The following is a 17234-nucleotide window of genomic DNA, read 5'->3' as shown; positions in this document are numbered from 1 at the left end:
GAAGCATAGACATCAAAAACATTATGTAAATCACAAAATAGTCCCATCAGAGATAGACATCGAGAACGATCCAGGTTCGACATAACTGAAAACAGGACTATTTCATATTTACCCATCAATCATATCGACAAGAATTGGGTGACGTCTATCCACCATGCGAAAATAATTAATTATGGTCTTTTTTCATAAATCTATAAAAGGGTTATGAATCTATGACAAGTATGACAGGATGGACGAGTTTTCACCTCATAAATTCACCATAATCTGCTTATGGTACCCCTGTTAATATTCCATCATTGCAGCTGACAGCAATTACGTGACAATGGTGAAAGTGTTTCATAGAGGTGATCATACAAATGTACTCACACATTATCACTTTTCTTGTTGTTTTTTAATCCACTAATTCTTGTGATTTAAGTCGAAATGTGCTTAAAGGTGAATGCCACTCCAGGAAATAAAGACATTTTTTCATTAACTTTGAGTTCTGTAGTAGTAGCCTATATGTACATGTAGACTCAAACGTCTAGTACTACCACCCTATCTGCTATCCTAACTGACATTTCGATTTCAAATTTCGTTGTCCTTCTGCGTCTACAACGATAGCTGTGTTCCACTGGTCTCGAATGGCATTCCTGTATAGACTGTTAGTGGTCGAATACATAATGAGACATATTTAAATCATGCCATCAACTGAATCCACAATTAGGTGCCATCATAGAAATGCAACCTCACTCTAATATAGAATAAATCTAGAATCTCAAGATCTGGGAGATGTATCAGGTAAATGTTTAGACCAACATCTCAAAGTTGATGGATTAGGAAAGTTTAATCTCTACTTTCTCAAGCTTTAAGCTCACAAAATATTGATGGTAATCACTTTTAATCCTATCGATATGTGTAATCCCATCATATGCCATGTCACACAGTCCGTTTTCAAACTTTTTTCATCAATCCACAAACACAAATCATCATATCTTGTTTGTATCTTTCATGTGAGTTGCGCCAATATAGAAAGACCTATTTCACTTTGTGACAAAGTGTCTACACACAGTCCATCTATCAAGTGATAGCAGGACAGTAGTCTAAGCAATATGTCATGGTTTTGTTCTTTGGTCTACTGCATCATGATATTGTACCGACTTTCACCACATCTGTAGAACTGCAATTAGTATGGTATCATTGGTAAGTCAATTTGATACATACAAATACATAGCAAATTCAAACCAATATTTGGTGTTCCCATATATCTTACGCTGTGATGGCCTACTGGCCTGTAAGCCAAATACTAGTATGTGACATTGACACACACGAAGTAATTTCCTTCGATGTACCAAAATGTGGTGTTCTTATCCCTAACAATATAAAGACTGACAAGCAAACACAGTTATAAACATTTTAAACCACCTCCCCCCTCCCCCCTCCCCCCACAAGAAAATGTTTTGTCTCTTAGTAGAAGGCCCACTGGCTAAAGTATGGACTGTACAATAAACAGACATGAAACCTAATGCAGAAAGTCCTCATAACATAACCATGCCTGCTTGTCTTCAAAATGTACAACCAAAATAAAAATCATTTAAAGTTGACAGAATCACTTAGGTGTCATCCCTGATTTACAAAACACAGTGTTCTGGTCTACAGGTAAATACTTTTCAAAGGCCTACTATTACAATTGTGCCGAGTGAAAGCTAAACTACCTGTATACCACACACCTGGAATAATTGACATAATATTGACCCACAGGACAACTTTGTTATTTCTAAACATGCACTTCTTAGAATATAGCACATGTTGATTATTAGTTGTCTGTGTGCAAACACTTCAGAATAAAACTAGCTGTAAGGATTTGTATCAGTCTAGTCTGCACTCATGACTTGTTTGTTTCACAGTGTCAATTTCTAATTTCTTAAGCACTCTGAAAAGACGGATGTCTGTATAGTGTCTATGTACAACACTTTTGTAACACTCAAAAGTACATCTTACTGAAAGCATACATATATACATTCAACAGAAAAATCTTTCATTGTTTTTATTACTTGTGTCATGAAAGTGTTTTCTTTCCAAAATCTACACAACGGTTCACATGGTCATTATCATCATGAAAATCATACTGAAAATTATCTGACATGTTCAAAATATCAAATTGGCCAAGCCATTGTACCACCAACACAATTATGGAATAAACCCTGACAAAAGCAGGAAACCACCGACACAACAAAACCTAGCCAACCCATGGTACCACCAACAATTGGCTACGACATAGCCAAGGCAGGTTCCACCAACACAAAAAGCCCTGGCCACATGGTACCACTAACACATAAACCCTGGCCAAGGCAGGTTTCACCAACACAACAAACGCTGATCAAGCCATTGTCATGATGCACTACTCCTAATTTATCGCTGCTGCACTCCAAAACCAACTCCATGTTAAAAGAGGCAGAAGTAATTTGGAAGCAAAACTTAGTTAGCTTGTTTACTCTCTCATCTTACAAGTACTTGGACAAGACTCAATGAATTATCAGACTGGAATCATGTAGAAAGAAAAATAGACAATGGACAAACCATGGCCAGTTTCAAATCCTAACACAATGTTGCTAAAACATCACTCAGGAAATCACTCAACCATCTTTTATTTTTCTTGCTGTTTTCTGATATAGCCAATTAGTCATGTCAGTTACAGGATGACGACAATGGTTGACCAATCAGCAGTCCCAATACTATTTGGTGTATTAACCAATCACCACTCAGTACTAGTCTAGTTCCTGACACACCGCATTCCATTCTACGTTATCTTCATACTATACTGTCTAGTCAATTCCATTACTCTCGCACAGAATTCTGTGCTCCTCCTACAGTGTTCATATAAACATGATGACGTTGTCGTGTCCCCACCTGATTTTAGTTTAAACAGACTGGAGGTAGGAGAGGTGGAGTCCTGGTTGGACATTTGCATACCATATCAGTCCTAGAAACATGAAAACAATCACGACAGACTGTCAATCTGTGATGGATTACTACTGCCATTCGCGATTTGCCCACCATAGGGTTGGGGAACGGGATTGACTAGAAGATAACGTAGTATGGAATACGGTCTGTCAAGAACTAGACTACTGTACTGCTGCAGAGAACACTGCAAGCACTCATGCAAATACCCCGAGTACACAACACTTGCACTCTCACATCACAGAGTTCGGTTATATTCCTAAATGCACTATTTAGTATTTCTTTATCTGTGTATGCTGACAATGTGGAAACCGTGATAACAAACGAAGACGATTTCACAAAACATTATTCATGAAGACTTTAAAATTGACAAGAGTAAACATGTGATTATCAACAGCAACAGCTAAGTATCAATACATATATTTGTCTTGTGTTATCATGCGGGCACAAAACATGTCAAAACCAGAAATAATAGTTTCTTGTTGTCCAAATGAACAAAAGATGTATTGTACTTGATAAGGGTTTTTGATAGTAGTTGACAGTCTTGATATAACAAGCACAAGACATCAGGTAAACCTGTTATCATTCCTCATTCATAGTACTATACACTATAAGTTTGATTACGAACCAGTAGCATGTCTAAATCTACCTCTCAGCTAATTTGACATGCCACTGATAACCAGGGTGGATACTCCCGTAGAGAGGCATACAGGTATTTGCCACCTAAATGGGTCATCTTTACAAATAGCTTCATAGCATCAAAATAAAAATAAATGACCAGATAACTGTGACTAGAAATCCCTACAGATAGGTTAGTTTTTGGAGTATACATCGTTAAATGTAATGTTTGAACTTGTGTTGTGCACCCCATCTGAAAATTTGGGAAATATCCCCACCCCCACCCCCACCCCCCTCCCCCCCCACCCCCAGGATTGACACAAAGTAATTTCTTGCGATGTACCTATAATTGGGTTCCCCCTATCTATCTTTCTATGTGGTGACTCAGTTTTTAATCAGTTTGACTCACAACACAAAATTGTGTGTTTCACTACTAGAGGGAATACTATTGGTAACCCTGGCCTAGTTAGGACAGCCCCCTCAAGGGTTCAGTGTCAAAGCAGCAGGAGATCAAAATGCTCAGGGAAAATGTACATTGTTCGGTCAGTTTATACAATAAATTTAATCGAACCCAGAGTTGACTAAAACCCTGACATGTGTATGTAAAAGCTCCAAGCTTTAACCACTAAGCCAAACACAACTCGTGTAATATCTCGAAGTATATCATGTGAACAAAACACACAGGACATTTTTAAATATCTATGTTTATGTACACTCTGCCACACGACATTTAAGGAATCTAGTGTTCTATTTTCATCTAAAAATGAACCCTTTTCACTAAATCCGCCTTTAATACTTAGGTAAAGAGTAAAGTAAACATGTGTATATTAATAATTGACTTTAACAGCGTTGGCAATTTCAAAACTATTCATATTAACATTTTTTTGTATAACTTTTTAAAAACATCGAGAAAAGAGGGTGAGGTCACACAACTTCAAGTAAAACATGGAAACAAAGACAGACATACTTTAAAAGAATTCGTATTGTTTAATGTTACCTGGGCAACCAGACAATAAAACATTCACGGAGTTCATAAGGTTAAATGATTTCTGCCAAGAACCAATATATGTTCTTGTAGCTGGGATACAGTGTGACCTCACGGTGACCTTAATTCAGTACTGTCCATTCAACTCTAAAACAATCACAGCTATTAATAAGTAGTATTTGACAAATCTATACCCCATTATCTGTATACAGAATCAATATATAAATCACGACTGAATGATAACAAATGTATTCATGTTGTAACTATAATACAAGTTAAAAGAATGCCCCAGAGACAAAAATGTGTTGAACTTGTGCCAATGTATCACACGATATTTGTGTACATATACAGCACGATAAAAACTAGTTAGTAGGGTTTGGGTGGAGTCGCTACAGGCTACCACTGCACAAAATCTTAAACCGCTTACAAAATACCCCTTTTCACTTGTCAATATAGTTATGAGAAAATAGATGAATATTTGGTTACTTAGTAACTGTGCAACACTTCATATGAAAAAATTTGACATTGGTAACAAATTCCTAAAGGGTTACTGTGCAAAAGAAAATGTCCTTGTTAGGGACAATTTAATATTCATACATTTTGTACTGATCACCATCATATAATATTACTCAAATTTAGTTGCCATAACAACAGTACTAATACGTAATCACATGACAATATCCGAAAAATGAAATATACAGTTCTGCATGTGGAACTCGACTCTGACACAAAACTATACAATATCACACATTTTGACCTTTGCCCTCTGATATTTTGACCTTTGCCCTCTGACATCATACCATGAACTGATTCTGGGATGTCATCCTCCCAAAGAGTCAATTTGTCTTTAGTGTAATCACACCTACAACCACCACTTTCTCTGTTAAGATAGTCCAGGATTAATTATCAGAGTGTATAATATACAGTACTTGTTTATACAACTAAACTGCACCTGGGGTATCTTTCAAAAAAAACAAAAAAACAATACAATACATGAATACATGTACATGAATCAAAAGTGACACCATAGATATATAAAATATACTTGTGTGTGTATGTGACACTTACTACTGGACAGTTTCTGACATAATCAATGAATCGTTTCAAGAAAACATTATATATATGTATATGTAAACACTTATAGGCTTTAAGTATGTCTGGGTTAACTTTTCATCCAGTAAATGCAGTGTTTTCAGTAAATAAAAGATATCTACTTCTATAGTTCCTCAGTTTTTGTAGGGTTTTTCCAATCAGTTTGCTTTCTAAGCCACTTTGACGTGCCACTGATGCACAGTAATTTTCGAGTGACACTCCAAAGTTTGGTGTTCCCTTACTAAATGTGACTCACAAGAAACAAGTTTTGATCAATTTGACCCCAAGCAAAATATTTTCTCTCATTTGACAAATGACACATTTTTTACTGCAGTTCAAAATCGAGAGCTCACTCTACCCAAACAACATCATGGTACAATGTATGGAACGCAATTCAAGTTTTACCAGATTTGATTTCTCTGTGACCGAAGTGCCCAACTTTAGCAAAAACACTGTACTTTCAAGTAGTAGTATAAAGCAACTATCTCTGACCACCATACAAAGACAAAATTCAGTCTGTCTGCGAATATTCATAATTCAAATTTCTGCGAGTCAATTTTGATTATTTCAGATTTTGACGAATGTATTTAAAAAAGAGATTTACAACCATACTGCTTTTAAATATTTCTCCAGGCACTTGTTAAGTTTTTCCTAGTTGTGTCTAAAAATCCAAACAAAATGGGAAAAGATGGGGTGGGGGATGGGGTGGAAGGTGAGCTAAATATTTAATATAATGATCTTGAATATTGTACATATATTATGAAATGATTACAGAATGTTTCACAAAGATGTATGGACACTCACAATTTTTAATTTTTCAAACATGAAATTATTTCACTGGTACTTATGTCTCACCCAGTGTACAGGAATGAAGTTATGCTTACGAGATAAGGGGGACAAGGCACCTTCAACTTATGTCCTTACAATATACACGCCTCTTATGTTACCAATGTAAGGCATGTCCCATGTTATGCACCACAATGAAGTATGCGTACTTGTACTAGTGAATGAAGACTGTGTGTTAGTTTTCTGAACTGTCTTTTGTATCAGCATTTTGACCACAATAGATTTGTATGAAGTTGTGTAGTTTACTATAGTCGTGGTTATAGAGTTACTCCCTCTCTCTCAAAGCTGTTCAGTTGACTGTATCAGATCACGTACACCCTGCAGTCCATTGGCCTGGCCCTGTATTCACCTTGCAGCCCATCAGCCTGGCCCTGTATTCACCCTGCAGTCGATTGGCCTGATCCTGTTGTCACCCTGCAGTCCACCAGCCTGGCCCTGTATTCACCCTGCAGTCCACCAATCTGGCCCTGTATTCACCCTGCAGTCCACCAGCCTGGCCCTATATTCACCCACCAGTCCACTGACCTGGCCCCGTATTCACCCTGCAGTCCACCAATCTGACCCTGTATTCACCCTGCAGTCCAACAATCTGGCCCTGTATTCACCCTGCAGTCCACCAGTCTGGCCCTGTATTCACCCTGCAGTCCATTGGCCTGGCCCTGTATTCACCTTGCCGTCCATTGACCTGCCAGCCCTATATTCCACGATCTAGGCTAGGTCCACCTATCAGCATGTACGATATATTTGAATACCTCCACAGAATATAACATGTATGGCACAAGAAGCTTATCCTCATGGTGTTTGTGTTGAAATAATTAGATATTCAATATTTGTTGTTTACTCACACAACAACATCAATTCTCTACAAAAGATTAGCAGTCCCACGTGTGAACCAATCCTTACTATTATTAATATTCAGAATACTTGGTGAATTGTCAAATGAATACCTTGTATTTGCATAACTTGTAATCAATTAGTATAATGGATTGAAGTAAATGAGTTTATATAAAACACATTATTTTGTAGAAATTGTGGAGAGTCATACATACAGCCTGTTTCATAGTAGTGTTTGCTGGCTCTGTTTTGATACAACTACATAGAAACCAAAAGAAACTGCACATACTATACTCCAAGCTAGCAAAATTGAAATTTCTTGCTGCTTTTTGTCAAAACTTTATGCATATACATGCAGGTTGACATTGGTGTATACAACAGTAAAACGTTCTATCCCTGTACATGCAGATTGATATTGGCATCAACCCTCAGTGCAATGACTGGAAAAACCAGGCCAGGCACACCATGTTTTTGTTTTTGTTCCAGTATTTGGTCATTATGATATCTTATCAGACTCCAGTCATATCTAGACTTCTCACCATGTATTACAACCAGTAAGGTTCAAACAGATAGCGGTGAACCATTAATGGGTGTTCTGTACTTAACACGTCATTAGTGTGTTTATCTAAGTCTTTCTTAAATCTGCCATCAGGGCAATCCTCAATATCATGAAACCTTGATATCGAAAAATCCAATCACTTTAAAACAATTTTTTTTGTAAACAAATAAATTTATATCATATCTTGAACTTTGCTCTAGTTGAGCAGCGTTTATTCCTCAAGTTTGGGAAACACCAGCAACAAAGAGAAGAAAATTTGTAAAACCGACACGGTTTCCTATACACTGACAGTCTGTACCATAATTTTATGTGGTAACCCAATAAAGTGAGGGGAACTTAAGTACATTTACAACAACATTGCTGAGGTTCAAATGAAATTTCCAATAAAACAACAACTTTGGTCACGTAATTTCAGCACTAGCACAAGAGGGGAACAGGCACTGCACGGTTGCCATATTTAGTTATGAGTTTTCAATATACACATACAATAAATAACCTATGAAATTAGATAACAATGTACACAATAATCATAATTCATAACCAAAATATTTGTTTTTTTAATATTTGAATAGCTACTGATGGACAAACACAACGATGTACCTGAAGTCAATAAATGTATAGTACACATAGGAAGTCACCAATGATAGATTTGGCAATAATCTGTTTGAAATTAAGTCCAGAAAGGCCAGTTTATTTATGACTTAGAAAGAGGCCCCTGAAGTGAACTAATTTTTGTTCCTTAAGGTAGTAATGAAGGTCAGACACTATCTTAAAAGTTGTATTATCGCAGTACTCAAGGATACAAACTCTCAATCTTAGTAAGCCGACGGCAATCTTAGCAAGCCGACAGATGGAAAGGAACCATAGCTACATTCCACAATTTCATCCGGAATGTCCCGATAGGAAATTATCAGTTTCTGATAAGGAAGTGGGAATTGATGAGACGGAATATCCTGTAATTCATAATTATGGTGACATGTGTAACGATGCAGATTAATATTAAAATCTTAAAAGCAAAGACATGCTATGAACTATCAGTGGACTGCATGCAGGAAATACAGAGGAAATGATAAAATAGCCAAGTTCATATTTGCAAAATTTGGTCGTCATCAAGCCTGCTAAACTGTAAGATACATCATGTTGTTCAGTCCTATCAGGCTTCTTAACTGCGACGATGACTGCTGGCTGAGCATGGCACAAACATTTGTATCTTACACTGTTACAGACCACATGCCTGCAATATAATAGCTAAATTCATATTAATGAAATTGGCCATCAATATTTGGTCACTGTCATTATGCCTGTAACAATGATAGTAGCCGAGTACATATTAGTGACATCTGACCACCAGTGAACTGCAAGCAATATAATTAAATAGCTAAGTTCATATTTGTACAACTTGGCCACCAGTAAAGAGCCTGCAGTATAATGGATAAATTCACCTAAGCACGATTTAGCTATCAGCAGCCTGTCTGTTATACTTGACACAACTATCCAGCAAAATTCATATTAGGAAAACTTTACAGTCAACTGCCTGCCTGCCTGAAATGTAAAAATAGTAAAACTATGCTATCAGTCAACTCTGTTACAGTTGCTACAACCATCTACTGGTAGCTAAATTCATAATAGTAAAACAGGTGCAAAAGTCAATCTAATTATGACTATACTCATAAAACTTTAGATATACCAGGTAAGTACAGTGTGCAAATGGGGCCAGTAAAACTACAGATTTGAACATTGTTACAAGAAAACACTCAACAAGTTAACTTGCATTCTGTAGTTAATTGCAGTATAAGCTACATTTATGTATGAATGTGAAAGTGTGTGTGTGTATGTGTGTATGTATGTATGTATGTATGTATGTATGTATGTATGTATGTATGTATGTATGTATGTATGTATGTATGTATGTATGTATGTATGTATGTATGTATGTATGTATGTGGGTGCATGTCTATGTACCTATGTAACACTGGTAGTGGCAACTGTCTTGTCCAGTAATTGCTACCCACAAAATTATAACTGTTCAACTTCATCAAAGTAGGAAAACTTAATTTCCTGTTTGTCCAATTTGTCACAGTTTGAAAAATAAATGTGATTGTTTTTGACCTTTGACCCAAGGTCTTTGACTCCATGAATCATCACTTCATAACACCAACACAACATGTGCAATACAAAACACTTAAATATTCACACGTAATGTTCATCAATATTGCCCTCCAAAAACAATTATTAACCACTTTTTTCACAAATATCTTACAACCTAAGCAACAGAAAAAGGAAAATCTGGTATAAAAAAGTGACATTTTCCTACAAATTTTCCTAAAGTAAATGTCATGTTTTATTAACAATTGGCAACTTGTATAAAATTAAATTGGAAAAAGAAGTTTGTCTTTTATATAGCTCTAGAGTTCTTACTATATAATTAAAAAAAAACTGCTAAAAATGACACAAAACATACAACCCTATAAGTACTCAGACTTTTTTTGTCTGTACATCCTGTTTGTCTTTGAACTTTGCGTTCTATTATGAATGACATTTCAATAGAAAGTCACTAGGGATGTAATATGAAGGGTCATTCACCCAAAAACCATTCCATTTGTATATGTTATAAGAAGAGATTTAGTCTCATCCGAGAGTGACCCTGAATTGGAGTCATCCATCAAAATTTCTCCTAGTTATTAGCTGCCTTTTCAATCTACACTCGCTGTAACTGAAACGATTTTTTAAAAAACTTATTTGTTTAGATATACATGTAATGATTGACTCATAATATCACACACTCTAAACATGTACTGAATGATCTGTGAGTTAACATATTTGCGTAGCTGTAAAGTATGCATCCTAAAATCAGCACCCCTTACAAGATCGATTTGTTTCAACCTTCAATAACTTGCAGAACTTATCCAACCCTACAAGATCTTTGCGTTCAAGTCATCACACATCACTCACACTCATAGTTCCCGGAACAAGAATTAAATCATATGAAAATCGTTTTTTCAGCTACGTTGTCGCAAGTCTTTGGAATCAACTGCCAAACACTGTCTGCTCTGCACCAAACTTTCAAATCACTACTATTTCAAGAGAGCTTATTTGTGACAGAATTCATTGTACAGCACCAGTCAGCATCATCACATGATGGATACTAGGCACTATATAAATCTCTTGATCATAATCATATCAACCTGTTACCGTACTACATTTGGATAAAATCAACCCCTAATTAACATGTACAATGTCTAATTATTGGTATTTTAACAATCTTCTGTGAACATATTGCTGGTTGTCTCATTAAAAATATAATGCTCTGAGTTAAAACTAGTAGTGCAGTTTGAAAAGCAAGCTAATAACTATCTGTTCTGTTACTGTAAACCATAAAATCAAAGCAATACTCATAAACTCAATCACCAATCATTCTTTGTTGAAACTGTTAATTGATGGGCTATTCTCTAATTAATTTAATTATGTTAATTAGTATCACCTATTTAAAACAATTACCATTCAACTGTTCTTGTACAATTAACACTCTGTTGTTTCAGACCTCTATCTAATTCAGGGCTACTAAAGGTGTCTGGCTAGCAGTATTCTACAGGTGGCATGCAATGACATCAACACACCTGTAGGCAATTCTGAACAGATGGAAAGGCCAGCAATACACCTAATCCCTGGCCAAGTTCTTTTAATATTGAAACAAAGTGAACAAACAACACAGCCAGCTAATTCTAAATGGGTCTGAAAACCGAATTTCCAAAAAAGTCATTCTTAATGTTGTTATTCACCTAACTGTCAAGCTATATTCCCCAAAGTGTCACCCCACATGTAAACCTTGCCAAATGAAGCTACCAGAAATGCCATAAAAATTCAAAACAGCTTTTTGTTTGCAATTTTGCTTGTCTTACAGTTTGAATGGATGATATGCAACCATTGTGGACTAAGCTACTTATCAGGAGCCATCTTCATTATTCCCAAAAACAGAAGACAGCTATAGAGTGCTTTCAATAGAGAAGATGACAGCTAAACAGAGGAGCCTTTCAATTGGTGCACATGACGCTGTAAGATACTTTTGAATTGAGATATTCCTTTCATTATTGTCTGCTGTAGCAGTCACAGACAAGACATTACTTTACTGTATTCTATTGAATCATTCCTCCACACATTTACTCTCAACGAAAAACGGGAAAAACTTTTTAGCAACATATGACTCAGTAATTCTATAAAGTCTGATCAAGCAGCTCATTGTGATTGCCCTTCAATGTGTAAGACGGGGACTGACTTGACAGTATCGACACCACCACCAAACTGACAAAACAAACACGGACACCACTAGTTTTGTCTACAGCACGTAGTCCATTCACAGTCTGTCAGAATTATACAATTCACCACTATGCTCTACCTTTAATTGTTTGAAACTGGTGAATCGCCACTCTCGGCAAAACAGGTGCTTCAATCTGAACCCTCACTATAAGCATTGCTTTTTAACAATGCTATGAGCAACAATTTATGTGGTGATGTGCTTACCAATGCTAGTCCACACAGAACAGATTAACTTTACTCGACTGCATTTGTATGTGCATTAAAATAGTAAAACAATCATGCGAAGTGACAGCAAGGAAAAAGGACCGTACCGTCCCTTAAAATACAATAACAAAAGGTGTCATTCACTGACTTTACATTCATTGAGTTCCACTGAGCTTCAGTATTCACATTTTTACAATTGAGAGAGAAATAAATGGAGTTGCAGACGACACTTGTCTGTTTGAAAAGGACGATTTCGATAGATTATATGACGTTTTGAAAAGATGCCAAACGACATAAATACGAGGGCTATGAAATTTGTGGGTTTCGACTGTGGTCGCGTTTTACTAGAATGGACGAAGTATATTAGCCTAGAAGTATGTCTGGAGTATACGTACATACCACTGAGTCAACAGGTATGCATTTACGGTATATGTTGGCGAACGTAAACATCGCGCACCAATATCGATTGACTTTCTTTCATTCTAATGAACGGTATTCACTACCGATTCCAAACATTTCACGAACTGGCGTCGATCGCCGACAGGAAAACAATGTATTCTTAATGGTCATGAGCAAAATACGTTTGTCAAGGTCGGGTAACACGGTAAAGAAAACTTTCGCACTGAGTCGCTTGTCGTGTTTTGGTAATGTTGAACTGAGGTCAACCTGCTAAAGTTCGGTCTCGTTCACCAAGCTGGACTGTGTGGCAGTCAACTTATCGCGATCTCCCGCGATGACTGCAGACTGGTGCATCGCTCAACGAAGCGTTACCAACAACGCTTTCCCAGCGAAAACCTAGTAAACTGTCACATCGCAACTTCCGTAAGGGTCGCCTGGCTTTGAGACGATCAGCTGTGTACACCTACATGCATGCACTAATATTGTAAACTTACCCTGCAACATCGCTTCCAATTTCTTGCGATCAACTCGAAATCTTTCCTCTATAACGTCCGGGTCCCTCTCTTTCATGAGCTGAGCCTCGTCCATAGTTTCCTGAATGTTTGTCTCTGTTCTTTCTGGGCTGTAGTCTCTGTTACTGTATACCAATTCCCTCATAGTGTTCGCTACTGCTACACTGTCCGCCATTGCAAATCCACATTACACCGTGCACTGTTGTTGTACGTATCACCGCTGGGTGATATATACATCCGCCACAGGACACACTTATCTAATTTGCATAATTTAATAATTACATGTCGCCCATTCAGTGAAAGGCTTGCAACCAAATAGGGGATCAATAATACATTGATTGATTCTTAATATTAATTGTATTTAACAAAGTTATCATATTTTCAATATTACTAATCGGTTAAATTTCGCACTTCTTTCTTCGTCCACTTTTTCCTTTCTGAATTTAAATGGACATTTTAGGGTTTTAAATCATTGATTTACTAATTCGATGAAAATTATCACGATTTTATTTGTATCAAGCACGTTTGAAAATTAAACATTAACTTTAAAAAAACTACAAATTTGTACCATTGCGGATGAATAGTGAAATGTTTTACCGAGTGCAGCGGCATAGCAGAGAGTATGAGTAAATTCTTGTCTTAGTAAAAATTAGAACTGACGTCACTTACACCACACCTATCGGCTCGACTCATTGATTCTTTTACAACCACGGAAATCACCGACAGAAGGTACAATGGGGATGTACTGTAGCTGACAGGAATAACGATGTACTTTACGACAAAAAAGTTACTACAATTTAAATTAATTGCGAGTATTCTCGTCTTCTTCTAATACTTTCTCTTCCCAAAATTGTAGTTTTTAACCAAGTTTTCATCTTGTTATTCATTGCAACATAAAATTTCTGCAGTTGCGCACGACAGGTAAACTTCGATTTGGCGTTGCCACTTCCCGTTCGCTTACAACAGCACAGTAGCTGAGCTTATGTGTGTTTAGGGTTTAGACCCTTATAGTTAGGATGTATGGAAAACAAATCGAACTTGAATACTTTCACAAAGGAAATCTATTTCGTCCGAGACAAACTATTGTCTGTTTATGAGTCAGGTATGACAATTGAATGCCGATAGGGCCATAGATACAGCCCTTCTTCTGTGGTACTAACTACTATTTGGTGGTACTTCTCCTGTGGCGCTCTTTCTTTCTTTTTATTTAGCGGAACTTATTAACGTCTTTCTCTCTGAATAAGATAACAAAGGAAATGTACAAATACGGTACTGTCTTTGAGATACACCGACAATACACAGAACAGAAGGTTGCGTTACCATACCGCTATCTGTACAATGTGAATGCAATGAGGTGTCAAACGGTATGTTGTGAAATATCAACGCTATAGGCGGCGTTGTTCATGAGGAAATTTACAACACAAACGGTGGTCCTCGACATACTTTCCTACAGGTACGAGTATGATATTTTTTAGGGGGGGGGGGTTTCAAAAAGTGTTTTCAGAACACATCTAGATTTCTCTGTTAACCTGTATCAGACGCGAATCAATAGGACAGACTGTCGATTCTCTGAAGCTCAAAAACAACGATGATAATTCCATGCTACATGATACCAGACAAGTAACCATCATGGTTTTATACCGTGTTGTAATTGTTCAGAGCCTGGCGCCGTGTAATAACTGAGTCTCAACATCCGGTGGTAGCTGGTCCTCGGTTCTTTATCCAAGTTTACAAAAACTGGTCTATCTACCCAATTCGCTCTTGCTTTATCACGATTTTAATATGTCCACATCTGCATGATCTGCGCACAGTGTCAGGAGAGAATCATTTGATTTCACAGACACAGGTGTATGGCCAACAATTGCTGGCGACTAAAACAGAAGGAAAAATGTGTATAAACTTATGACAGCCTCAGGACAAAAAGTTTGATTCAAACAAACTTTGGTCCAAATATATAGTCCAAGAAGAGATTCGATTGTGGTGGTTTTCACCGATGAAAACTATAAGGATCCGGCAAAATGTGTAAAAAAAAAAAAAAAAAAAAAAAAAAAAAAAAAACACCAACAACAAAAACGGAAAACATACATATATAGATGTATATGCAATCTTCCCATTACAAAATCTGAATATATTAAACCCAAAGTACATAATAAAGTTTGTTTACCAAATATCAAATGGTGGACGGTTTAGCATTGGAGATGATACATCGACACTATGAAAACCAGCTGACGAATGGATGGATGGATGGATGGATGGATGGATGGATGGATGGATGGATGGATGGATGGATGGATGGATGGATGGATGGATGGAGGACAACCACCCTCGGCCCTCTTCAACAGCCCGCACTACCATTGATAGTGGAGAAAAAGGTGCAATACGGTGAAAAAATGCCAACAATAGTCTGGGAAGAAGAAGAAAAAATGCCATCATGGAGCTGCTGTCTGTACAGAGCGAGAAAAGATTTTGAATCAAATTCCTCCAGTCACATTTGGTCGCAAGGACAGGGAGATACTAACTTGTAGACACAGTGCAGAGTACTTGGGATAATACAATGTATGAACACATTTCGAATGGTGACATTCCGAAATCCCGACAACGTGTTATCCTTATATTTGGGATTGCTTTGATTCCGTCAGAATATACTAAGTACAGAAAACTTTTTGTTTTATTACAAAGTAAATACCGTAAATAGATACTTCAAGTTATGCTGCCCTCAATGGTCGATTCGGGGATAGCCTTGTACACAGTTCCTACTATCTATGATAAGATATGATAATCTTCGAAATTACATTCAACTCAAAGTACTAAAGACTTATATTCCGCAATGTCTGGGGAAGATAAACTGCGGTTATACGCTTAATACCCGTGTTTCATGACATTCACCGGCACGTGTCACTTCGCCCAATGCCACTTTGTTTTTCTCGACTTATCAAAGCTGTATAAGCTTCTAGTGTGTCGGCTTTTTCCTTGGCAACGTCGCGTTGAAATGACCATGGATGTATCACTAATACATCCATGATATGACGTGGCCTTGTGTGCCTTCGAAAAAAATGTACCTTTGGGTCCAAATCCTTGAACCCCTTTCCCCCTCCCAAGAAATCAAATGGTTTAAGCCTAACTTGATTTCAAGAGTACTAGTATTTCAGTTTCGTACTCTGTCACGCGATAGGATTGGTCAGGTTTCATCCTGTACTCATAAATTCAATATACAATGGTTTTACTTACAGTATCTGGGCAGAACCAGAATTTCGTGGTCTTTATCTCACAGAAAAACACAATCGAAAATAAACGTTCAAGATTAAGTCTTGAAGAAATGTTGTTAGGGATGACAGCAAAATCAATGCATGGTTACAACAAACATGACGTCACAGATTTATCTTTGTGTATTGAAATCAGTTATTCGTCATTCAACCTTTCCAAGAAGAGCCTTGTAATTTACTTTTTGTACCAACTTTCTGATCCCCTCCACTCCATCTATCGTTAGTTTTCCAAAATTCAAGCCCTCTAACAGCCAAACTGACGGCATCAAAATGACAGACACTGTTGTAGTGATTGTGATATAATTACCTGGTGAAACATTTTCAAAAGTGACCAGTCCATTTAAAGTTGTGTTTTCCAAATGACCCACATCCCCCACCACCACTTCAACTGCAATTTTCCAAATTGAACCCCACAACCCACACAGAAAATATCACCCAACCACCCCCACCAACAGAACTCTTACATGGTCAGTCTGAATGGGATACCAGTCTGTGTTTTGAGCAGTTTGGACCATGTTGTCACAGTTCTTCAAATTTTGACCACTTATGTTGTTGTCACTTACATGCAAGAACTGATGAATTCAGACGAAGCATTCCAACATATGGGAAGGAGTCAACTTTATGACGCTGGACTTAGAAGAAGTATTGCAGTTTCAAAAAAATTGCAC

At 37.2% G+C, this 17234-nt stretch overlaps 1 protein-coding gene across 1 annotated transcript in view; it reads right to left on the bottom strand.

Annotated features, from left to right (window-relative positions):
* LOC144452151 (protein bicaudal C homolog 1-like) overlaps positions 1-13482 on the bottom strand; it is an 88111-nt gene extending 74629 nt beyond the window's left edge. Inside the window, exon 1 of the mRNA XM_078143188.1 lies at positions 13286-13482. Within this exon, the coding sequence (XP_077999314.1) occupies positions 13286-13478 (193 nt within the window). The 5' untranslated portion in view covers positions 13479-13482. The remainder of the gene's footprint in view (positions 1-13285) is intronic.
* Positions 13483-17234: the final 3752 nt, after the last annotated feature.

The sequence above is a fragment of the Glandiceps talaboti genome, chromosome 22 (genome assembly GCF_964340395.1).
Source record: "Glandiceps talaboti chromosome 22, keGlaTala1.1, whole genome shotgun sequence".
In the NCBI taxonomy this organism is placed as follows: domain Eukaryota; kingdom Metazoa; phylum Hemichordata; class Enteropneusta; family Spengelidae; genus Glandiceps; species Glandiceps talaboti.
The sequence above is the reverse complement of the archived record's forward strand: the minus strand, read 5'-3'. Positions and strand labels throughout refer to the sequence as shown.